The sequence below is a fragment of the Chironomus tepperi genome, unplaced genomic scaffold, assembly GCF_022539635.2.
Source record: "Chironomus tepperi strain 1889 unplaced genomic scaffold, CSIRO-AGI_Ctep_v1 contig_8, whole genome shotgun sequence".
In the NCBI taxonomy this organism is placed as follows: Eukaryota; Metazoa; Arthropoda; class Insecta; order Diptera; family Chironomidae; genus Chironomus; species Chironomus tepperi.
The window spans coordinates 85,750-109,119 of record NW_027226130.1 but is presented as its reverse complement, the minus strand read 5'-3'; the positions used below and the strand labels follow the sequence as shown (position 1 = coordinate 109,119).

The window sequence follows — 23,370 nt, the reverse complement described above, 5'->3', positions numbered from 1 at the left end:
TGTGCCCTTGTCGCAAGCTGTGCTAGAGTCCGTACGCCTTGCTTGAATTTTGAGGAGCAGTTAAAACTGGATCTTGAAAATTTCTCATAAAAATCCGATAAATTTCATTTTTGAATGAGTTCTAAAAAGCTTAGTACTCATTAATTTAGCGCAGGATTAATTGACTTCAAGAATTTAAACATCCAGCACTGGATGTCAATAAAATTTTTTTTCTTATAAATAATTCAACAGGTACATCGAGCCTTAAATCTTCCAAAGGGACAATTTTTGCTTGTTAGTCTACTCCTTAATCATAATACTTGATGGAACCTTAATCTCAATTGCTTCCTTCTTAATTTCTATGCCTGGATGGACTTTGTTCATGTGTTTTATCCATAAGTCACGTCTTTGGAAGCTCATTTCACATTCTGTGCATTTATATGGGAAATTGGTAGCTTCTGTGTGCTTGAATTGATGCAGTTTTAAGGACCAGCTTTTACTGAATGACTTGTCACAAAATTGACTGATATTCTTGTGGCTTGCTTCTATGTGTCTGTCTAGATGACTTTTCTGTTTGTATTGCTTATCACATTCATTGCAGTTATAGCTTCTAATATTCTCATGATCACGTTTCTTATGAAGTATTAAGAAGCTGTTTCTTGGGAATTTCTTTTCACATCCTGGAACGTCGCATTCGATCTGATTTCCTGTATGTTTAGCTGCTACGTGAGTCTTCAAAGTCGTGTTTTGTGTAAAGCTTTTGCCACAGACTTGACAAATATATGGTTTAAGCTTGGAATGAATCCTTTTGTGACATAGTAAGGCATTGCTTTGTGCGAATTTCATGTTGCAGTTCTCATAATCACAGGTGTAAGGCTTCTCGTTCGTATGCGTTCCTGGAAAAACAAAAAAAGGCGTTAAAAAAATGCTGCAATTCAATCTTTGAACTTCATTTTGAAATTTGAACTTCCGTTAGATTTTAAATTTTGAATGACCGTTAATTCTAATTCACAACAATCAATTTTAGTTCATCAACCACCCCGAAACTTACTAATATGAGCTTTCAGTCTCAGTTCCTTTCCAAATGTCTTGTCACATCCATCATAACTGCATGTCCATTCCTTAATTCCTTCATGTTTCCTCTCATGACTTTTGAGTTTCTGATTTGATGAAAATTCAGCTTCACACTTATCACACTGAAAAGTCGCATTAAGTTTATCTTCCTTACTATCAACTCTTTCAATCTCAATCACTTCCAAAACTGCATGCTCAGTTCTTTGGTCTACAATAGATTCATCATTAATAATGAATTCCTCATTGCTAAAATTTTCCTCATCTACTGTAATTGTTATTTCATCAACGATTTCACTGTATTCTTGTGATTCAATAATTTGCTTCTGTTCCTGTAAGTTCTGATAAGACTTTTTGCATAATTTAAGGAATTTCACTGAGTTTTGTAAATTTTGCCGGCAATCTTCACAAATTAGCAGTTTTTCGGTTTTCTTGATCTTATATCCAGTAAATTCTTGATAAATCTTGCTCTCAGCAACCTTAAATGTTGATAAATTCTCTTTAATTAAACAAATGAAGCAATTTTGTGTCTTCATCCTTATTTATTATTGTTTACATGTTTTAGTACCAATTTTAACGGTTATGAAATATTTGAACTTGTCTGTGCTAAATTTTCGAATAAAACTTCGGGGTTGTGCGTGTATTATGTCACGCAAGAATATTATTCATTTAAAAGTATTTGTCAGCATATTATTGTTAATTAAATTAGATTGTTGGATCAGGTATTATGCATACTAGCGGTTAGAGTCATATGATAAGTCAGAAACCTGAAGAAAATCACAAATTGCCTATTATCATCCCAAGTGTCCCGTAACTGCCAAACGATCATTCTGACACGTAAAGTGCCGAAGAGAAATTTTTCAAATAATTTAAAAAACAATAAATATAAGCATAATTCAGCTGTAGATCACTAGTTCTTATACTTTTATAATAGTAATAATCCATAGTTAATTAGATAACATGAAAATAAATGTGGGATTATCCATATTAAGCCTCCTTTGCTTAATTGTTAACGTCAGAGCAATTCGATTTAATCTACAGCCAAATACACAGAAATGTTTACGAGATGAAATCAATGCTAATATGCTCGTTGTTGGGTAAGTTTATCAACATCTACTTTAATTAATCAGTAAACTATAAGTTGAATCTAATCCTGGATGTTTCCTAACAGCGAGTATGAAGTAACAGCAGCACCAGGACAAATAGTCGATTACGAAGTTCGTGACACAAAACAACATATTTTATCAAAGAAAGATGATATCTCGCGTGGAAAGTTTAGTTTTACATCAGAAATATTTGATGTTTACGAGTTGTGCTTTATCTCTAAAGTTCCAAACAGTAAGAATCAATTTTTGGAGTTATTATGGACTGGAATGTCTTCTGGATCGTGAAATTTATGCTGTTAATTGATGAACTGCAATATAATTCAGCATTCACAAGATCCAGTTGACATTTTATCACTAATTAATTCCATTTATTAATCAATTCTAATATTACTTTTAGACGTTCGTGGTGTCGTCCAAGAGGTCTCAATTAACATAAAGAAAGGAGTGGAAACAAAGTCGTATGAAGGCGTAAGTAGTTTCAATTAGACCTGGATCTTTTTGACTAATTTAATTTTATTCTTTCTATTACTTTATACTTTATAATTATGTAGATGGTAACTATAATTACCCTCGAATTTGGTCTTTTGTTACCTATTTTGTGTACTTTAACTAACATTTCTGCATGATTTAGTTGAAAATTAACAGTTTTTTGATGCATTTAGTTGAAGGGGAATTGCGGAATTGTCTGCATTTCTTTGCCTGACTGTTTATCATGTGAATTGATCAGTTTCGGAACATACAATCTAAATTTAATTAATTATTTTGCATTAGAAAAGTAGCCAATCCATCTTTAACGGCTTAAATTCAAATTGAACTGGTTCAAATTTTTGAATATTTTTTATTCGTTGATTTTTGAATTAGTCGGTTGATTTTTCAATAGTCAATAGTCTGATATTTTGGTTCGATACATGAGTGATCGCTTTTATGTCCAATTTTACCTAAAATTCGATTTAAATTCAATATCATTTCAAACCTTCCAGATCGCCGAAGCCGCAAAATTGAAGCCATTAGAATTAGAGCTGAAAAAATTGGAGGATTTATCTGATGCCATTGTCCAAGACTTTGCATTAATGAGGAAGCGCGAAGAGGAGATGAGAGATACAAATGAGTCAACAAACAATAGAGTACTTTTCTTCAGTATATTTGGAATGTGTTGCCTTCTCGGTCTTGCAACATGGCAAGTTCTGTATTTAAGACGATTCTTCATAGCCAAGAAGCTTATTGAGTAAATTAGGAAATCAAAAAAAATTTATCGATCTTTATTACCTATTTTCATGCATGTCATTCTCGTGATTACGGTGATTCCTTTTGCGAATTAATGATTTTTGTCTCATTATTTGATTTATTTCTCTTCCTTAACATCCAACAACAGAACTTAGATTAAAGTTATTTTTCATGATCATTACAAACAAAAACAAATGTATTTAAATCCTCAAAAACAAAAATTTATGTTAATTATGATTGAAAACTTCATGCTTATGTCAATAATGGGTTGATTGTATTATTAATGACATGATTATCGAACACACAAAAGGAGAATTTTTTTAGTTAAAGGAAATAAAATTTCATTTGAAACATAAAAAAAATTTAACGGCTTTTTCATTTTTGAATCTCCGTTTAGTACACAGATTGAACTTTATTGTAACTAACAGAATTTAGGTAGGTTTTTTACTTTAGGTACCAAGGAAATTATAGTTTACGATTTATTGCAGATATAATCTCACAATTTTGCTTATTTCAGTAGATAATGCTCATTTACAGGAACAAATGACAAATAAAATTTAACGGATTTTAAAAATTCAAATTTGAACCAAAAATTCTATTCATATCACAAAAAACCGTTTAATTCTTTTAAGTTGTTGGTTATGTGATGATTTAAGATTCATTCTAAAATTCTGTGAGTTAAATTATTTTTTGTGCAATATAACATTTAGACATCAAAGATGCGCTCTATCTACTCATCTCATTACTATCTCTTACTATTTCAGTTGCAAAGGAATTTTTGGCGCGTTCAGATCGGAGAATTTTCCAATAATTTCTATCTTCGATGTTATGGATGATATAACTAATAAAACAGCAATGGTGTCGCAATATAAATCACCCGAGAAGAAGCAGAGCAAGAGAAAGTGTAAATCAGCTGGAAGTGCTAATAAAACAAAGAGGATAATTAAGGAAAAATTCAAACATTATGACTTATTTACATTCAAAAAATCCACAAAGAGTAAAATCCTTGAAAGTCACCGATCAGAAGAGAATGACTCCAGTCAAGTCAATGTAATACCGAGAAAGAATCTAATGGAATTTGATTCACCAGACAAATCCGAGCTTATTGGAAATATTTCGTGCAGTGAACAGGAATTCAAAATTGACAAAAAGTTAGTTTACTGGATCTTAAATTTCTTAATTATTTTAATTAATTAATGTTCCTTTCTTTACAGATTCACAATGCGAAAAGTATCTAATATGTTAAAAGATACTCTAATTAATAATTCATCGCAGAGTGATTTCGAGATGAGTCAAAACTGTTAATTAAGGAATTATCTTCGAATGTATATCGAAATGATACAACGTTGATATTCTTCCATTTTTATGTGTATACAAACTTATTTGGTTTAAGTTATATTTTGTTAGGTGCCAATTTAGCGTTTAAAAGACATCTAGTCATTTAATTATTAATGTGATAACTGATAATTCGTTAATTTTTCAAATAAAACTTCTGTTAACGACTTTTTGAAATTTAAATTTTCGAGGGGCTTTCATTTAATTTTTTTAGAACAGCATGTTTTGGAATCAAAATAAACACATCTGAATCAAATCCCATTTTTAAGTGAAAATCATTAATTACAGTAAGTATTGAATAATAATATTAATCAAAGTAATCTTTGAAAAGTGTGAGTTGTGAAAATTTTTCGAGTCAGTCAAAATTTCGGTGTAAAATTTAAAGTTTTGTTAAATGAATTATTCCTGTGCTTCTTGTTCATTTGATTGTAATTCCTGCAGTCAGAATCCTGCCATGAATTCATGTAATGCGGGTACATAAATTCATTTCTGATTATCGTCTCACTTTCACGTAAAATTCTTCCAGGTCCAGTACAGTCAAGTTGTTCCTTTTCATGTGATCGTATGCAAGCAATCGATCCTTTAAGTGAGTTATAATAGACATGAATAGAACTCTGGATCATAAAAAAATCGCCTAGTTTTCATTAATTAATTAATTCTTTAATTCTCATAGTGCCTGTTGCTTCAACAGCAAGACCAGGTCCCAAGAATTGTCGTAACTCAAAATTGGTTGCAAGAAAGTCACTTCCCGCAAAACTTCCAGCTAAACCCAGGAACAAAAATTGCCCAAAACCTATCGATCCTTCTGAAAATTGCTTTAATAAGCCACGTATGAATAACAATTCACATCCTTCAGATTGTGCCTGTGCTAAGTGTGATGAATGTGTTTCACTGCAAGGTTTCTGTGTGGTTCTGTTTCAATACTAGATGAATACGTACAAAAAATTATAAATTACTAACTAATTCCAATTTTTCAGACATAAAGGATAAAAAACTTCAACAGGCTCACGACGACGCTTGCGAATCAGAAATGGCAAATCCACGAAGTGAAAGAAACATGAAGAACTACCTACACGACAATCCACAACTAGAACCAACAAAAACCAAGAAGTCCTCATCGTGTGCTAATCTGATGGACTGTATAGGTCCAAATAGTGAAGTCTGGCTCTTGCAATGTCCAAAAAATTTCGATCCAAAGACATTAATGAATACAGAACTAGGAAGTCTTCCAAAGGATAAAGGATGCAAAGTTGATCTGACAACAAAATGCTTTAATAATAAAATTACTCTGGCATGTCTAACACCTGAAAAGGCATCAGAATATGAAGCTGTTTGTGATCGTGTTAAAATGTTGCGACCAGTTGGAAAAATTACAGTTGTCCAAAAAGGTAATTTACCTAGAAAATCCAGCACAAACAAGCTACCTGCTCCGATTAAAGTTGAGCCATGTAGTGAAGTAGAAGAAAGTTGTGAAGATGAAGACACTGATCCATGCCAAAATCCAATCACATCAAAGAAAGTCAAAACAAAAATTAATGACCAAAAGTTTACGATAGAAACGACAGTTACAGTCGAGAATTGCAGCGGAGATGCAAGGAAGAAAAATCGAAAATCAAAGCATGATACGTGTGGAGAATGTCTTCCATTAGTTCCACCTGAACCTATTGTACCTAAAAAGAAGCAAAAGAAGAATATGAATGATGACATGGACACAAGTTGGTTGGATTGTTAAAAAAATTTTCTTTATTTAAAAATAAAATAAAAAATAATAATTATTTTAATACATTATTTGGACGGAATGTGTTAGTACAGTTTGTATAAGGTCACTTAATTTTCTTCTAATTCATTCATGTCAAAGACGTACGGTTCAATTGCAATACCTGATTTGTGCATTTTTGATGATTTATTTGTGCTTTGACCTTTAAAAAGTCGTTAAATTTTGAAAATTTAATTTTTTTACTTTCAAAAATCCGTTAAATTTTGAATTTTTCAAGTAAGTTCAATTTTTGATCATCAAAAGGCTTCAAAAGTTAAATTTTTGATCATCATGAAGCCGTTAAAATTTTGAATTTCCAAAAAGTTCATTTTTGAACTTTTAAAGTTCGTTAAAATTTTGAATTTTCAATAAAGTTCAATTTCTGAACTTACAAACAACCAAATTCAAATTGTAAAAATCCGTTAAAATTGAAATTTTTTTATATCATTAAATTAATATCACCAAAAATGCACCAGTATCATCCAACGTCTCAATACTTTTAAATATCATATTTTTCTCGAGATTCTTAAACTAATTTTTAATTTCCAATAATGGCAGGAAGTACGGTAATTGTCCATCGTAATTAAAATTAAGATAATGCATTGCTAACGACTGCATTTGCTTCAAATGCCCAGCTACGTCATGTATTTCAGATCTCTCAAGTGGATCAAGTTCCCAACAATTAAGCATCAACTGATATAAATCCTCAGATATGAATGGATGCTTATCAGGTCGAAAACCTTTCTTAATTCTCGACAGTAAATCATTTGTAGTCACCGATCCATAAATTGTGGCACCCAAACAGCACATCTCCCATACAACTAATCCAAAACTGTAAATGTCACTGGCATGTGAGAATTTTTGGAATCTTAGAACTTCCGGTGCATGCCATCTCTCATCATCAATCAAATTCTTACTTCCATCATCGCCCATGCAGTATAGAGTCGGTCCAAAAACAGACAATTTTACTGTATATGAGGAATTATGTCGCTTAATTCTCACATTATATGAGTTGAGGTTTTTGTGGACGACTTTATTGTACTGCAAATATTCCATTGTCTCAGCCAGCTCGTACATTAGCTTCAATATGTCATTTTCACTCAAATTGGTCACACGTTGATTTGACAAATTCATTTCCTGTTGTCTATTTGACAATAAAAATTGCTTTAATGTAACTGGAACGTCTTCAAAAACCACAAAGAACCAATCATGTGTCTGACAAATGCCCATAAAGTTAAGCATATTACGATGAAATCCAAATTGAAGAAGGCTGTTCAAGTCACGAATGAATTTTGTCTGAATCGGTGGATCCATGTCATCAGCAGACACTACATGAACTTGACAGGATATGTTTGAATTCAACTGTCCACGAATGACGTCACCAAATGATCCAATTCCTAAAATATTGTCAATATCCAGCGATAAATTCTTCCTGATTATTTTCTGATCATCATCAAGACTTAACAGCACTTCCTGAAGTTTCTCTTTGAAGTTAATTCCACTAACATCAGCTATATATCCATTATTATCAACTTCCAGTATTGGACCTTGCAATGACATTTCGTGACGTTCAAATCGGCGAATTCTTGGATTAATTTTAGTCTTGATATATCCATAAAAGACAATAGCACCAACCAGAATTACACCGCATATAATACATGCAATAGTCAGCAGTATAACGATTGTTTCGGACGGTCCATTACTGGATGTTTCAGTATGTGAATGTATATGTAAATTCTCAAATGATTCATCATGGGAACTATTCGAGTATGTCACTTTATACTCATCAAAATGTCGACTTACAACACCGACTAAAATGTGGAAATGAACGTTATCAGGCAGTGGTGCATTATAATATTTTCCATATCTCCCGCCGTCACCAACAACAAATTCCTTTTTGTCTGTCTTAAATGGCTCTATTTCAGCCGTAATGTAATAACTTAGACCGTCGTCTCTTGCTTTCTGATAAGTTGTCAACAGGCTTTCATCAAAGTCATGTATTAACTCATTGTCAACAAAATGTACAACAATCACGTAGTTTGAGACCGGACCGTTATTGTTAATTGCTCGTTGTATTTCTATTTGTGCTTTTCCATTCTCATATTTTAAGATTTTTGGCTCTTCGGGTTTGATGTCTGGTTTACCTAATCTTGTCTTTCCAATTATACTTTTGGAACCGCCTTCCTGGTCGCCATTCTTAGCTATTAAAGTGATATTGTATTCTGTGGATGGAATCAAGTCAGACATTTCGATTTTTCTTTGTGTTTTTGGATATTTCCTTGTGATGTTTCGCATAGACCATGGATTTGTTGAGTATGTGTCTATAACTACTGCCCGCAGCTCATATTCAGTCAATTCAGTTCCGTTTCGTTCTGGTGCATCAAAAACTAAAACTATCTTATCTTCAGTCGTAAAATTCACAATGAGATTCTGTACAGGTCCTGGTAAGTTACTTCCAGTTCCATAAATACTCTCAACATTATCATCACCGCCACAGATCACAACTTCACTTCCAATTGTGCAATTTTTGTTACATTTTGTCTTGTCTTCTTCTGCTTCCTTTAAAATGTTCTCGCAACTACAGATGGGGTCGTTTAGAATGGCATGTCTAAAATATTAAGGGAATTTAAAATTACAAATTGAAATAAAATTTTAATTTTAACAGAAATTTAGGATTTGAAATGTAACGGAAGTTCAAAATTTGAATAAAAGTTCAAATTTTGAGTTTTAAAGGAAAATTGGAAGATTCTAGTCAACAAAGAGCAGATAGACAGGATAATAACTTAATTAAGCACCACGCCTTGCTACATATAACTGAAGTTATCCATAGGATCATAAACTTGACAACACATCATAAAGTGTCAATCCAGAACAATAGAAACAAGTAAAATTGGCGGAAGTTCAACACTAAATTTTAGCAAACTACCTAAACATGCAAACAGTGTTAAAATTGAATTAACAGGAAGTGCATTTTGTGTATTCACCTGTAAAATTGACTTTCGCAATAATCAAAACAATTTTGGATGTGTTGTAAATTTCTTCGTATATTGTGATCTGACTGCTTATAACAACCCAAATTAACTCCTTTTCCTATATCTAAGGCACTTAATTGATAGTTTAGTAAAAGCACTAAAGAGAGCATTAATTTATAATTTAAATTCATCTTTTTTTGTTTTAGGGCGGAACCGAATTAATAAATTAAATTAATGCTAGTTTTTGAAGAAATTATGCATTATTTTTGGTTTAAAACGTTAATTTAATATTTCATTTTTAAGGTTTAATTAATGAAATAATTTTAAGACACTCGAGTTGTACTGAAAATAATAAATTAACTTATCAAACTTAAATGCTCTCTTTTTAAACACAACTATGATTCATTCTGTTATAGTTTATGTATACATGGACAACAATGGGGATCGTGTGGGAATTATGACTGAAGAAAATTAAGAATTTACTTGATAACTATCATAAAAGTTTGAACATTTTGAAATTAAAATTTGAAAGCTTGAAGTTCAATTTTTGAACTTTTTGATCATTAGGTTCAAATTGAAAAAATTAGCTTTTAGGTTCAAATTTCAAAGTTTTTGAACTCCAACTTCATTACCATTTTTTTATATGCTTTAAAGTTTAAAATTTGACCTCAGTATTGAACTTCCATTTTTGAACTTTGTTGAGATTTTCGGTTCAAAATTGAATAAAATAGATCAAAATTTGTATTTATGTTTGAACTTCAAAAATTTGATCTCAATTTTGAATTTTAGTTCCCAAAAATTTTATTCCATTTCAAAATCTGAACTTCCGTTACTTTTTAAATTTTAAAATCCGTTAAAAACATTTATTCTTAAAATTCAATTCCCAACACTCCCACAACATACATCACATCACAATTAAACGACCCCAGAGAGTTAATTCCAAGTTGAGTAAATATTTACTGCTCTTTAAAGTCTAAAGAACGCTTTAGAACAAAATCAACTTGCCTAAATTGCATCGTCAAGTTGATCATTTTTTGAATGTTGTGCATGTAAAGTTTGCCGGTCATGTGTCTATTTGTCGTCTTTCTATGATATTTTTTCTACTAAATTAAATTAAGACTGGCGTCTATTACTGCTGATAATTGAAGTATTTGTTATTACAAAGAATTTGTTGCCGACTGGATGAATTTGTTGTTGTGAATTTGTGCCTTATTTCCCTCTCTGTGAATTTCTTGTCTTCTTTCTTCTCTCTTTAAACTTGTTGACTTTAAGTTCATCCTTGCAATAAAAATTTACTCTTTTAAAAACTTTGGCTCCCACTTGTCTGTGTACTCGTTCCAATAAGATTTTTGTCTATAAAAAAAAGTTATTTTCTTGTCTTGAGTACTGAGAATTGTTTATTGAGGATGGTTGACGGTTGGAAAATTTATGGATGAATTTGAAATTTTGTGTAATTTTCGAATTTTGAATTTCAAATTTTATGAAAATTTTATAGGAAATTCAATGATTTTTAACGAAATTATTTTTTTAAAAATTCATGAAAATTTTTAAAGGAAATTGAATGTTTTTAACGGATTTATTTCAAATTTTATGGGAATTTTATAGGAAATTGAATGGTTTTAACGGATTTATTTCAAATTTTATGGGAATTTTATAGGAAATTGAATGGTTCTAACGGATTTATTTCAAATTTTATGGGAATTTTATAGGAAATTTAATGGTTTCTAACGGATTTATTTAAAATTTTATGGGAATTTTATAGGAAATTGAAATGTTTTTAACGGATTTTTTTGGAAAATCAATCGGAAAATGTGCAAGATTTGCAGTAAATTCATATCAAAACAATGATTTGAGTTATGCAAAAATCCCTTTTAAAAAAACTAAAAAATTACCATAAATAATAGAAGAAAAATAAGTTCTAGACAAATGGTCAGCATAATAGCATGTAACTACAAAGAAATCAATAACTCATGCCTATTTGACATTTGCCATAAATTTCACCATCAAGTATATATTGTAACTCAACAATTAAACAAGCCATGAAATCTATTTAATGTTGATTGAATAGAATCTTTATTTAATTAAGTTTTTTTTCATTTGTTCGTTTATTTAAATGTATTATAAAGATCATAAAATTGATTTACATAAATAGCACACTTTTTTTTCATATTTTTGCCATATCAAATCAATCATAAAGAGACACACGCATCAGTAAAATCAAAAAGAACTAATACATTTCTTATTTTTGACTATAAAGTTCTAAGAGGTCAACAAAAAAAGGTAATTTTAATGTAAAATTTGAAAAATCAAGTACGAAAGTCTAAGGACAAGAATTGTTCATCACATATGTCATTCTGTTCATTATTTTTATCGTCTCTTATACACATAAGTTTATTATTTTTGATTCATTTGAAACACTTATTCAACAAAAAAATAATAAGAATAAATATTTATGAAGCATTATTGGTTGATTGCAATCTGAGAACTGTAAATGACATTTTTTTTTTTTTGGTATCATTTTTCAATTTATAACTCATTTTGGTATTGTTCGTTGCTGGCAAGGCAATTTCTTTGGATTATTTGATCATTTTTTTTCTTGTAGACATAATGTAACTTTTTCTATATATTATTATCACTATTTATAGTGTGTAATCGGTTCTTGCACTGCTATTCTGGTGCTGACTGGGTTTTCATTATTACAACGTTGAAACAGAAATCTCAAAAGTTCAAAAAGTAAAATTTAACGGTCATTTGTTATTCAAATTATCCAAAGTTCAAAAATTGAACCAATATAAAATTTAAATTGTTGGTCTAACGGTCAATTTTTGTTCAGTTCTTCAAATCACAATTTAAGTCATAAATTCATAGAATTGACTACCCATAACACCAATAACAGCAGTACTGGATGTGTAGGAATAAAAACCATAGAATAAAGTAAATTTGCAGACACGCAATTAATTAAACTATAATAAAGTCACTCTAAATTAATAAAGGATCATCGTCAAAATCATTTTCCAATCCATCGTATCTAGTTTGATGTGTCTGACCTCCTGAACGACGATTTCTGATGTAATTTTGTGCCCGTTCAAGCATATCATATTTTCTAATTCCATAAACAACGCCAACAAATGCAAAAACAATCATTATTGGTATAATTATTCCACCAAGTATGTGATGTGTTTGAGGTGTAACAGCCTTATTTTCTTCACTTTGTTGTTGTTTATCGTGTTGCTTATCATTATTATCGCTTGTCGCTTTTGTTGGTGACTCAACAGACGGTTTTGGCGTCGTTATTTCTACTTTCGTTGTTGTCTCTGTTTTTGGTAACGGCGCCGAAGTTGTGCTTATTGGTTTCACGGTAACATTAACGGCTGCTGCTGCTGTGGATGATTGAATAGTTGAAACAATCGATTTAGTCGTTGTAATTGCAACTGTGGATGTTGGAGGCGCTTGTGTGGTTGTTGTTGTTGTTTGATTTACATTCTCTACACAATATCTTGAATTATTATCCTTAGATGAATAACTTTTGTTTACCGTAAAATTAAAAATGCAGGCACAAAGACCTGATGTCGATACATTGTCTTTCTTGGTACCAAGTTCTACGCATTTTGCATTTTTAGGACAATCAGAGCTTGGTTTTTCACCACTTTCTTTGGTTGGATCACATTCAATGACTGTTATTTTGGAGAAAATAATTAATTAAGTAATCAATAACATTGAAACGCAATTCATTTAATTGCAGTAAACTTACAAAGTTTTTCTTTTTCACAATTTACACTATATAAATAAAACACTAAGATCACAATTACTAAATGCTTCTTTTGCAGCATGTTTAAGCTATATGTCTAAATTTACTAGATGTATTAGAAGCTGTCTGTACGCGAATTAATCAATTGAGTAATAAAAAATTTTTGTTTGAGGAAAAATCTTTTCTTGTTTTCAAATAAAAACTGTTCTAAAAATGTACTAAAAAAATTCAAAAATTATTTTAACCGTTAAAATACTTAGAACATTACTCATCGAGTTTATTTCGCAATCACATTGAAAATTATTAAAATTTAATTAAACATTAAAAATAATGTCAGAATCAATAAAATTTGGTCCAGAATGGCTTCGTAACAGTCTTAGCACATCACCAACAAAGCAGGAAGAGATAATTTGTCGTCCAATATTGTCAGATTATCGATATAGCAGAGAAGATTTTCTTGGGTTGCTTGATGAAAGAAATTCAAAGAAATCACCTGAATTTATTGCTAATGGATATAGGAAATTTCACATTGATCACTTCCAAATGCCAATGGTTTTAATACCAAATGAGGATGAGAAGCCAGTCGTCCAAAATAATGGACATAGCCGAACTTTTCTTAATTCAAATATAAAACATGGCTATCCCAATAATAATTGGCGGAAAAATGTCAAGGAACCGGAATTGGAAAATTGGAGAAGTCAAGAACATAAGGAGAAGAGAGAACCTCATTATAATCCAATGTCCAGTAGAAATGGTAATTAATTTAATTAAATTTTATACAAATTAACCTAATTTCAAAAATATTTATTTAGGTGAAAAACCAAAGCCAAATTGGCGTGATAAGACAAATCATACAGAAGAACATGCAGCATGCTTACCTTATACTCCAAACAAAGATTATAAGCAGCAAGAAAAGGAACAAAATTGTACACCAAGAAATGACATTAAACCACAAAATAAATTAAAACAAGCTGAAACTGTTGAGGAAAAGCAGAATCAGTATGTTCATAACATCGTAAGTGATAAAACAACCAAGAATCTCTTTGAAAATGGCTCAAAAGCTGAAGAGAAAAAGAAAAAGAGAAATGACAGTGCCAGCATCGAACTGAACTTCAAAAAGCTTGAAAGTGACATTATTAAAGGATTGCAGGAAGTAAGTCTTGATGAAGAAGAACTTGAAAAGGCGATTAACAGTAGGTCGCAGAGGAATGACCCAATATCTTGGTATTATGTTGATCCATTAGGAAAGATTCAAGGACCTTTTCTGGAAGAAGATATGTCTTCATGGTATCAACATGGATTCTTTGCCGAAACACTCATGCTGCGTAGATCTATCGATAATCATTTTATTTCACTTCGTCAATTAATTCAATCTTTTGGAGCTGCTCAGCCATTTATGATAGCTTCAACTGGCTTTCAAATTCCAAAAGTTGATCATGTTGTTGAGAATATGACTTACAACAAGCAGCCACCAAAAATAACAGTTGTTAATCCTCAACCTCAATATGATGCTACAATGTATCGTGGACAAAATTTAGTTCATCAATATCAAGAACCAAATCAATATCAAAACAATATACAGCAGTTCCAACAAAACATCCCACAAAATTATCAATATGTTCATAATCGACCGCCACAACCAAGTATCCCACAAATGGATCCACGATTAATGAATTTGAATAATGGAAATCAATATATACAAACTTACAATAATGCAAGTAACAATCCGAACAGAATTCAACAACAAATGATGCCTCAAATGATAAATCAAATACCGCAGCAGATGAAGACTCCATATCAACCCCCAATAATTAATCACTATCAACAATCAATGATTCAACAAATGCCATCAATTATACCAACAAATCCCATCCAAAAAATACTCTTTGAATTACAAAAACAAAAGGAAATGGATCAACAACGAGCAATGTATATCCAACATAATCATAATCAAAATGTCGCTGTTCAAACAATGAATGATCAGTACATGCAACAACAGCAGCAGCAGCAGCAACAACATCAACAAAATAAGATGGAAAATAGCCGTCAAAAGCCGATCCAGACAACTTTTTACAGTAACAATATGCCGAACAAGTACGATAATAATAATTATGGAGCAGTAAACAGCCATAATCAAGTCGTTCAACAAAATAATAATTATCAGCATAATCAAGTCAATGAACATCCACAACAATCTGAAACTTACAATGGTGACGAAGAAGGCGAGTTTCGGCTTGTCGGGAACCTAAAAAGGAAAAAGTTCCAGAAAGAAAAATATGAAAAATTTAAAGAAAATGGTCCACAATCATCACGATCAGCATCAAAGCTTCCAGATGGGAAGATAACAGTCATTAAGAATGACTTGAGGACATCAAATGGAGATGTTAAGTCTGTTAAAAGCAACAATGACGTAAGTCAAATAATAATGAATCAAATTAATAAAGTTGAAGAAAAGTCAAAATGTCCAGCCATGCCAGCACCATGGATTGAAAAAGTTGCAGTCAGTAATATTGAAAGTGAAAATTTAAATCGAATTCAAATTGAGGAAGAAGAAATTCGTCAAATTGAAATGCAAATTAAGCGTGAACAGGAAATTGTAAAGGCAAAGAAGGAACAAGAAGTTAAGCAAAAAGTCACACAATTATCATGGAATGTTGTCGTGACTGAAAATGTAGTAGAGAATGTAGAAGAACCGGCTGTTTGGGAAGTTCCACCGAAAAACTCAAAGATTGTTAAGAAAAGCCCTAATCGTCAGTCATTGCCAGCACCTGTAAAACCTAAAATATTATTCGGCAATAGCCCTAAGGACGTAGAAAATGATTTTAAAAATTGGTGCATGGATATGCTGAGTACAGTGAATACATCAATTGACAGTAAGAAGATTATTTTCGTGATATTCTCAATACTTTTTCTCCTATTTCTTCTACATTCTAGTTCCTGTCTTCGTGGACTTTATAATGGACCTTGAAAGTCCCTATGAAATTGAGGATTATGTCAAAATGTATTTAGGCGATACAATTGAAAGTCACATGTTTATAAGAAAATTTTTGGAACGTCGTAGTCTGTATCGTAAGGCAACAAAGAAAGTGGAAATTGATGATGATCTTTGTGCACCGCCAAAAGCAATAAATCCAGGATCGCATAATGAAGAACCATTTAGGACTCAAAATAAGAGGAAATTAGACAAAAAGACTAGGAAGGGAATGAAAGTCGATGCGAATATTTTAGGATTTAAAGCAACAGCTGATCCAAATCGCATTGTTGGTGAATTACATGAAGATGAATATTAAGCCATCCTTGAAATTATTTTATATATATATCCAGTTTATACACAACTAAGTTGAATTATTACATTTTTATACACACACACACACATTTATGATGATATTTTGATAAGGAATTTAATTAAATACACACATACGCACTCGTTTATTGGATGAGACATGAATAAGAACAAATTTTTTGTGAATTTAATTAATTAATTTGCATACTCAACAGGCTAATTTTACAATTATTTGCGTCATTAATTTTTCCTCTCATTTTTCTCATTTAAGCTGACTGTTTTGTTTACAAGCATCACAAAAAAATAAAGAAACAAGGCAAAAAGGAAGGAAAGAAAATTTGAGAAAAATGTCTGAAACTGATGAAAAATGGAAATTGAGAGAGAAAAATTTTTGTGTGTTGGAATGTGTGCGAAAAAGCTTTTCATTATGTGAGGCCTATAAAAGAATGATGATCATCTATTAAACAGGTATTTTCTCATCGTACTCCAATCTTGTTTGAAGTTTAAGCAGTTCCAGTGCGTAAGGAAGTTCCTTTTTTGAAGTGAAAATTCATTCTTATTTGAAAAAAATTAATTAATAATGCCTCCATCACGACCATTATGGCAAGTAAGTGCAGATTGAAAATGTGTTGTTTATAAAGAAAAAGTTTTGTGTTTTGTGTATATACACAGCTGGTTAATCACGGCGATTTGTCATGTCTTGTGAGAAAATGTATTTTTTGCTCAATTTTCAAATATTTTTCACCATAATAGGAAAAATGAGAAGTTTGTGATGAAAGTGAGAACTGATTCATTAGCTTCAGATTCTACACAAAAATGTTTGTGAATTCTTTAATTACTTTTGGTGATCTAATTGTTGTGTTTATCGATCATTTACTGTATCTGAACAGCTACATGACTCAGGGTCTATCAATACTGATGTATTTATGATTTATTGTGGTAAAGAACTTGCCGCAAATCACTTGAATGTCAATGTTACGGCTGAGTTTGAAGTCGACTCGGATTTTTGTATGGATCAGTCGATTCAATTCTATCAAATTTAGATAGAATCGAGACTGTTTTCTAATTGAATCGACTTTTCCATATAAAATCCGGTCCCTGGACACAATCCCACACAAAACCCGAGCTATATGACTCGAACAGCGTAAGAAACCCGAATCTTATGCCTCAAACAGCGAAAAAACACTCAATTTCCAAATATACATTTTCACCGGGTATCGAACCTCGAACACTTTTCTTTAAATTTCTATTTTTATAACAATTTCGTGAATTTATTTTAAGAATTTAAGTGAGATGACTGAAATAATCATACATAATGACTGAAATATAAATTAAATTTATTATTCAAGTCATGTAGTCAAGGGAATGTAAACAGCATGAGGCAGGTTCAATAGAATCTAACAAGAAAAGTCGTAGAAAATTTTGCAAAAAAAAAACTTTTCATTTCATTTTCAAGAGCTATAAAAATTCTTTTATGATGAGCAAATCGTATTACTGTGGAAACAGTTAAAATGTATTTCAACATGTGGCTTATTATTTGCGGAAAATTGGGATTTCGTTAGGTGAAATTTGTTAGAATTTTGGTTTAACGGATTTTAGAAATTAAAAAATTATAGAAGCATTTAGAACATTTTAGTATAGTTTGAGACTTTGAAGTGTCAACATCAATAAAATTTGTTATTTATTATTGATTTAAAAGCTAGAATAACATATTAGATACGTTATCAGTGTAGGCTGATTGTTTACCATAAAAATATTCTAATTATCAAGCTGAGATCTACATAACAATGTTTAATTCAAAAGTACAGCATCAAATATCATTTTAAAATGAGGTTAGTCTGGTAATTCAAGTAAAAAAATCTTTGTTTAATCGCATTTGCAGGCCACTTTTATTCATTCTGGCTAGATCAGATTTCAAAACAGACCTCAATTTAATCCATATAATTGGATATTAAGTTCGATTACAAATCTTTATTTCCAATTGATACAATTTAAGCAGAGATCTTTAAGTCAGTAACCCGTAGATTCAAAGCATCCTTGCGTATTTTCGTCAATATAACTATTTAACAACACTTTAGAGACCACATTGTGCTGCTCGGGATATATATCAAGCCAGAAAAATTGTTTTCATAAGACGACATCTTACTAAAAACATCAAACACATGATTCTTACATCTTCATTTATTTTGAGTCTCCGACCTTCTAGAAAAACAGCATTTCAAGGATAAACATCATTAAAATTTATTAGTCATACCATTTATAATCGTCAAGTCTGGCAAAATCACTCAAAGGACTGACATTCTCAATGTGTGTATATATCATTGAAAACTCAACAAATCGCAAAAGCTGTAAAATTTTCATTTATATCAATTTTCAAGAAAAAAAAATTGCAATTTTCATGATGAAAAACGATTTCATTTAATTAGACTGGCTACAAACTATAGGAAATACTAATTTTTATTAAATTAAAACTACATTAATTAGCGCTAAGCTGTTCAGGTGTTGGCAAGTCGCTAATGAAAAAGTTTCCAGGTATTTGATGGAAAATTTTCTGCATCATGTCAAGGAGAATGTCTTCAATAGTTTTTGAAATAATTGGCTTAAGTGCTTCCGATACTGGTCTCCAGTTTTCATTTAAGTAAACATTCGTTGACTCTTCTGCAATACACAAATAGTAAGGAAAAACATGAGAAAAAACAATGTGGGCACGCGATCATACGAAAATATTATAAATGACGATGACCAAGCAAAATAACGATGATGCTTAAATTGAATTATTTTATTTTTAGCAATATGAAATAATTTTTTCTCTTTTTAACCTTTACGACGATAGATTTACGAACGGAAATCTCGTAGGATGCAATGAAAATCGCGCCATATGAACGTGATCTTCACAATTCCTCACTGTGTAATCATGTCGAAATATATATTTTCTTTCTTTCTCTCCAATTTAATTACGACATTCATGCTTACCTAATACTTTTACACCTTCGAATAGATTATCCATACGAAGTTTTAATCCTTCCATTGTGAATTGTACTGGAATGAAAATTTAAGTTAAAAATTGTTTTTTTTGAAATATTAAATGCATCTTTGGGATGATTGTGGGCGTTGGAAGCTGTACATTTGATAATCAACTGTTCATTATTTATATTTTTTCATTGAAAATTTGAAAACTGATTACTTTATGAATGTTTAAACAAAAGTAACTGAATTTTTGTATATTTTAGATTTAAGAAACAAGATGCCTACTGTGTTTTGCACTTGAGGTTGTCAATCTAATGGACAGTAAGAGCTAGAAGGATATTATCGATCTAAAAGTTGAGACAATCTAAAATTTAAGGAGTGTGCGTCACTAAAAAACTGGGATTTTCTGGATTGTTTAAGAAGCTTCACCAAATAGACAAAAATCAGAGTTTGGTTCTAGTCAGAGCTCGAAGTCGACTCGGATTTTGTATGAAAAATTCGACTCAAGTCAACTCGATTTCATATAAAAATCTAGTCGACCTCGGGCTGTGGATCTAGTTAGGCTGGTCAGACTTTTTTTTTGAGAAAAACCGGAATATTTATGTAATTTAAATAGATATACCCAGACAGACAATAAGCATAGTCACCTAAATGAGCATGCTAATGACTATACTAGATCAATATAATTTAGCCTTCTCCTTGTCTGTTCAAATAAAGAAAACCGGTACTGTCTCAACAAATACGAGCAAATTGTCTAAAGATCTAAAGCTTTTGATCTAATATTCCTGAACCGAGTGCGCATAGTAATTATTTGACTAAATTTATGGTTTGTGCTAACTAATGTCTAGCTGCGATTTGTCGTCCGCAAGCAAATGGCTTGCGACTATTACTAATGTCGTCTAGACTCAATTATTCGCAAGGCATTTGATTAAGGACAACAAATCGCAGCTAGGCGAGAGTAGTCGTTCATGAACAAATCGCCGCTAAACATTATTAGTCGTCCTTAAAGTTAGACATATGTACAACAAATCAATTAAAACTAGTCCACTCGTGTAAGCTTCTAATAAAAGCAAAACCGGACAGTAAATAATATCTAGATACGCTCAAGTTAATCGCTCTTTTCTGGAGTATGAATAAGTAATTAATCCCCTCAAACTCAACAACTTTGATCTAAAATTGATATAAGCTTGTAATAACTTGCTGTATCATTTATAAAAAATGCATTTAATTAATAATTCATAAATAAATTCACACAGATTCTCACCTTTACAACTAGTTACATTATAAAAAGTATGTCCATGCTTAGTATACAATTTTGTTTTTGTATAAAACTTAATATCCATATTTGCTATAATGGGAAATATAAATAATGTAAAAAAGCTTTTTAATGTCAATGTAAAAATATGCACATACATGGTTCGAACCAACATTTGCCGCGACCCTGAAAAAAATAGAAGAATGTTAGAGACATACTTCATGTTAAATGAACATTTTGTGCATTACATTCAATGGAATGACTAAAATTCGTCCCATCATGTGATAATGTCCTTCAAGTCTCATCTTAGGGAGTTTAACTTGCGTGAACCAGCTGTAATCCTTGTTGACATAATTCTCAACAACTTCTGTCTTTGAGAATCCAGTAACTTTAACATTTGATAGACTTGCATTCACCGACACTGGACCTTCTCCTTGTAAAATTCTAATTCTATCAATTCTCATTGGATCGATTGTTTCTAATCCGGCAAGTCCTTTAATTCCTTTGCCTAGTTGATCGAATAAGCCTTGAACACTTCTTGTTGAGCATGCTCTTAGCTCTGGATCACTAAGTTTGCAGGTTTCGAGCCATTCCGCTGTGAAGTATTATTTTTAAAAATTATCATAAATATTTCAATTGCACTTTCCGGACGAAGCAGCTTGACTTCTTAAAATAAGTCATTAATCAAAATTTTTAGAGGAAAATAATTCAAGGCACTTAAAACTAAATTATTTCATCAATATCCACAGTTTTTTTGAATCAGTTCCAAAATATTTTAATTTTTCCTCTATCCTTCACATCTATTATTAACAAAAAAATGCTCTTACGTTTCTCCAAAATATCACAGTTACAGCATTTAATGGCAAAAAGAAAACACACAATAAACAGCCTCATATTTACACTTTGGATACTTCCGAACTTAACTGTTGAAAAGCTCTCGATTAACTAAAAAATTATGCATTAAATCGGTTGCATTTTATAAAGCAGTCAACCTACTAATTAACTTACGCAATTCCGTTTTGTTATTCTTTGCTGTATTGGTGAACATTTTTTTGTTCTCAACTGCAACTTAATGCATTTGTTCATTGTATATGTTGGGTAATTGATAGGCTTTTATGTTAATTTTGTAATAAATAATAGAAAGCTTTTCGCACATTTTGGAAGCTTTGTATGAACTGTTGAACTTGATAGGTGCGGTTCTGATATTCCATAGACTTGGAAGAGATCATGCCCTTAGATGATAGATCGAAATGAGCGCCTCAATTTATTCGAGACCTAATTATGAGAATTGTATTGTTGATCCTGCATCTATAGTCAATATGTGTAATCTAATTAGGGGTCGCTAACTTATTACCATGTAATACATTAAGAGGGAGGAATGGGTGTAGGTAGTTAATAACACGCTCCTGGTGCGGATGGGTGGCAACATACTCCTAGAAGCTGTTCAGTTACTATCTTTGGAGGGGAGACTGTGTGCATGTGGATGGTTGCATGATTCCTTTTTAGGAGCCGTTTGATTACCACATTTACAGGGGAGAAGGGGTGCGGGATGAGTGATAACATGCACCTAGGAGCTTGACTAAGGATAATTACAAACTATAATCAGTGATACAGAAACTGTTTTTGACCAGATGAGCTATAAAAAGCTGCCATTTGCTACCTGCACACGCAAAAACAATTAAATTTCAAAACGGATATCAGAAACATTTAAAATATTTATTAATTGATAGAGCATTAATCTTAAAATTGTGATCTTCAACTTACAAATCAATTCTCAATTGAGATATAAAACGTGATGTCATAAGATCAATCATTGAATTGTTAGTTAACCTTGTAATACGATAATTAATCACAACAAACAAAAGTAATATCACTAAGTTTTATAAAATGTTAAGCTATTCACTATATCAGAGATGGGCAAACTTTTATATTTCACGACACATCTTGGTGATGAGCTTCGACCGAAACCGTACAAGCCATACGATTCATGGCAAACACAAACATTCTTGATGACACACTAGATGGCACACTAGTGTGTCGCGGCACACAAGTTGCTCATCACTGTTATTTATTAATTATAGTGACAATGTGTCTCATTAAAGTTTAATTGAAACTTCTGGTTTAATTTATGAGCTTTCAAATCAAGTTTCAGTCGATCTTGAAATTGCTTTTATTGAAAAAATACTTAAAAAATTAAATTTAAAAATCTGCAAATTTTAAAAATATTGCAAAATTTAATTTTGTCGAACTAAACGGAATTGAACAAAACCGCATTCAAATCTCTGTGCCGCAGTTGACCTTGAAAGAAGCGGTAAATGCACATAATTTAATGCATATGCTTTAAACAAGTTTCTTGTATTTTTTTCTTATTTCTATTACATCTTAAATACAGGAAAAAATTAACTTTCGGTTTCGTTTATGCTTAATGCACTTGATTTGTTAGCATTTTTGTTAGCAAACTTCTGTTGAATATACTTTAGCGGTCAATAGACTCAGTAAGTTGTTGTAAGATTAATTTAATAGTATTTTATAAAGATAAGTAAATGATGTGACATACTTAGTGGAAGCAAAATATTTCCGATGTTTATTTACACAAAGTTTTTAAAGATTAGCGATATGATTTTACATTATTAAGAATAATTTAATGCTTAGTTGCATTAAGTGCAGGTTGTTT

General features: G+C 31.3%; 8 protein-coding genes and 1 long non-coding RNA gene across 9 annotated transcripts in view; 5 read left to right on the top strand and 4 right to left on the bottom strand.

The window, feature by feature from the left end:
* Positions 1-279: 279 nt before the first annotated feature.
* On the bottom strand, positions 280-1,586 carry LOC139100130 (zinc finger protein ZFP2-like). Its single transcript, XM_070652737.1, has 2 exons — positions 1,031-1,586; positions 280-875 (listed from the first exon to the last, which is right to left on the bottom strand). Exons 1-2 carry the CDS (start codon positions 1,584-1,586, stop codon positions 280-282), a joined length of 1,152 nt encoding a protein of 383 aa, XP_070508838.1.
* A 294-nt stretch (positions 1,587-1,880) lies between these two features.
* LOC139100640 (transmembrane emp24 domain-containing protein bai-like) lies at positions 1,881-3,703 on the top strand. The gene is made up of 4 exons (XM_070653328.1): positions 1,881-2,147; positions 2,222-2,388; positions 2,554-2,624; positions 3,137-3,703. The coding sequence occupies exons 1-4, from the start codon at positions 2,011-2,013 to the stop codon at positions 3,383-3,385; spliced, it is 624 nt and encodes a 207-aa protein (XP_070509429.1). The 5' UTR covers positions 1,881-2,010; the 3' UTR covers positions 3,386-3,703.
* A 302-nt stretch (positions 3,704-4,005) lies between these two features.
* On the top strand, positions 4,006-4,785 carry LOC139100980 (uncharacterized). The gene is made up of 3 exons (XR_011545497.1): positions 4,006-4,053; positions 4,145-4,531; positions 4,595-4,785. It is a non-coding gene; the product is annotated as an uncharacterized lncRNA (long non-coding RNA).
* Positions 4,786-5,111: 326 nt separating this feature from the next.
* LOC139100909 (uncharacterized) lies at positions 5,112-6,462 on the top strand. The gene is made up of 4 exons (XM_070653684.1): positions 5,112-5,188; positions 5,242-5,301; positions 5,389-5,613; positions 5,693-6,462. The coding sequence occupies exons 1-4, from the start codon at positions 5,170-5,172 to the stop codon at positions 6,445-6,447; spliced, it is 1,059 nt and encodes a 352-aa protein (XP_070509785.1). The 5' UTR covers positions 5,112-5,169; the 3' UTR covers positions 6,448-6,462.
* Positions 6,463-6,871: 409 nt separating this feature from the next.
* LOC139100899 (putative inactive tyrosine-protein kinase Wsck) lies at positions 6,872-9,793 on the bottom strand. The gene is made up of 2 exons (XM_070653675.1): positions 9,456-9,793; positions 6,872-9,079 (listed from the first exon to the last, which is right to left on the bottom strand). Exons 1-2 carry the CDS (start codon positions 9,632-9,634, stop codon positions 7,003-7,005), a joined length of 2,256 nt encoding a protein of 751 aa, XP_070509776.1. The 5' UTR covers positions 9,635-9,793; the 3' UTR covers positions 6,872-7,002.
* A 1,799-nt stretch (positions 9,794-11,592) lies between these two features.
* Positions 11,593-13,387, bottom strand: LOC139100056 (uncharacterized). The gene is made up of 2 exons (XM_070652652.1): positions 13,195-13,387; positions 11,593-13,117 (listed from the first exon to the last, which is right to left on the bottom strand). The coding sequence occupies exons 1-2, from the start codon at positions 13,271-13,273 to the stop codon at positions 12,423-12,425; spliced, it is 774 nt and encodes a 257-aa protein (XP_070508753.1). The 5' UTR covers positions 13,274-13,387; the 3' UTR covers positions 11,593-12,422.
* A 134-nt stretch (positions 13,388-13,521) lies between these two features.
* On the top strand, positions 13,522-16,583 carry LOC139100620 (GRB10-interacting GYF protein 2-like). The gene is made up of 3 exons (XM_070653307.1): positions 13,522-13,945; positions 14,004-16,064; positions 16,126-16,583. Exons 1-3 carry the CDS (start codon positions 13,522-13,524, stop codon positions 16,479-16,481), a joined length of 2,841 nt encoding a protein of 946 aa, XP_070509408.1. The 3' UTR covers positions 16,482-16,583.
* Positions 16,584-16,938: 355 nt separating this feature from the next.
* LOC139100848 (muscle-specific protein 20-like) overlaps positions 16,939-23,370 on the top strand; it is a 25,476-nt gene continuing 19,044 nt past the window's right edge. The window contains exon 1 of the mRNA XM_070653607.1: positions 16,939-17,081. Coding sequence (XP_070509708.1) covers positions 17,055-17,081 — 27 coding nt within the window. The 5' untranslated portion in view covers positions 16,939-17,054. The remainder of the gene's footprint in view (positions 17,082-23,370) is intronic.
* On the bottom strand, positions 18,893-21,744 carry LOC139101087 (protein takeout-like). The gene is made up of 6 exons (XM_070653963.1): positions 21,705-21,744; positions 20,945-21,291; positions 20,855-20,882; positions 20,706-20,789; positions 19,448-19,513; positions 18,893-19,132 (listed from the first exon to the last, which is right to left on the bottom strand). The coding sequence occupies exons 1-6, from the start codon at positions 21,742-21,744 to the stop codon at positions 18,951-18,953; spliced, it is 747 nt and encodes a 248-aa protein (XP_070510064.1). The 3' UTR covers positions 18,893-18,950.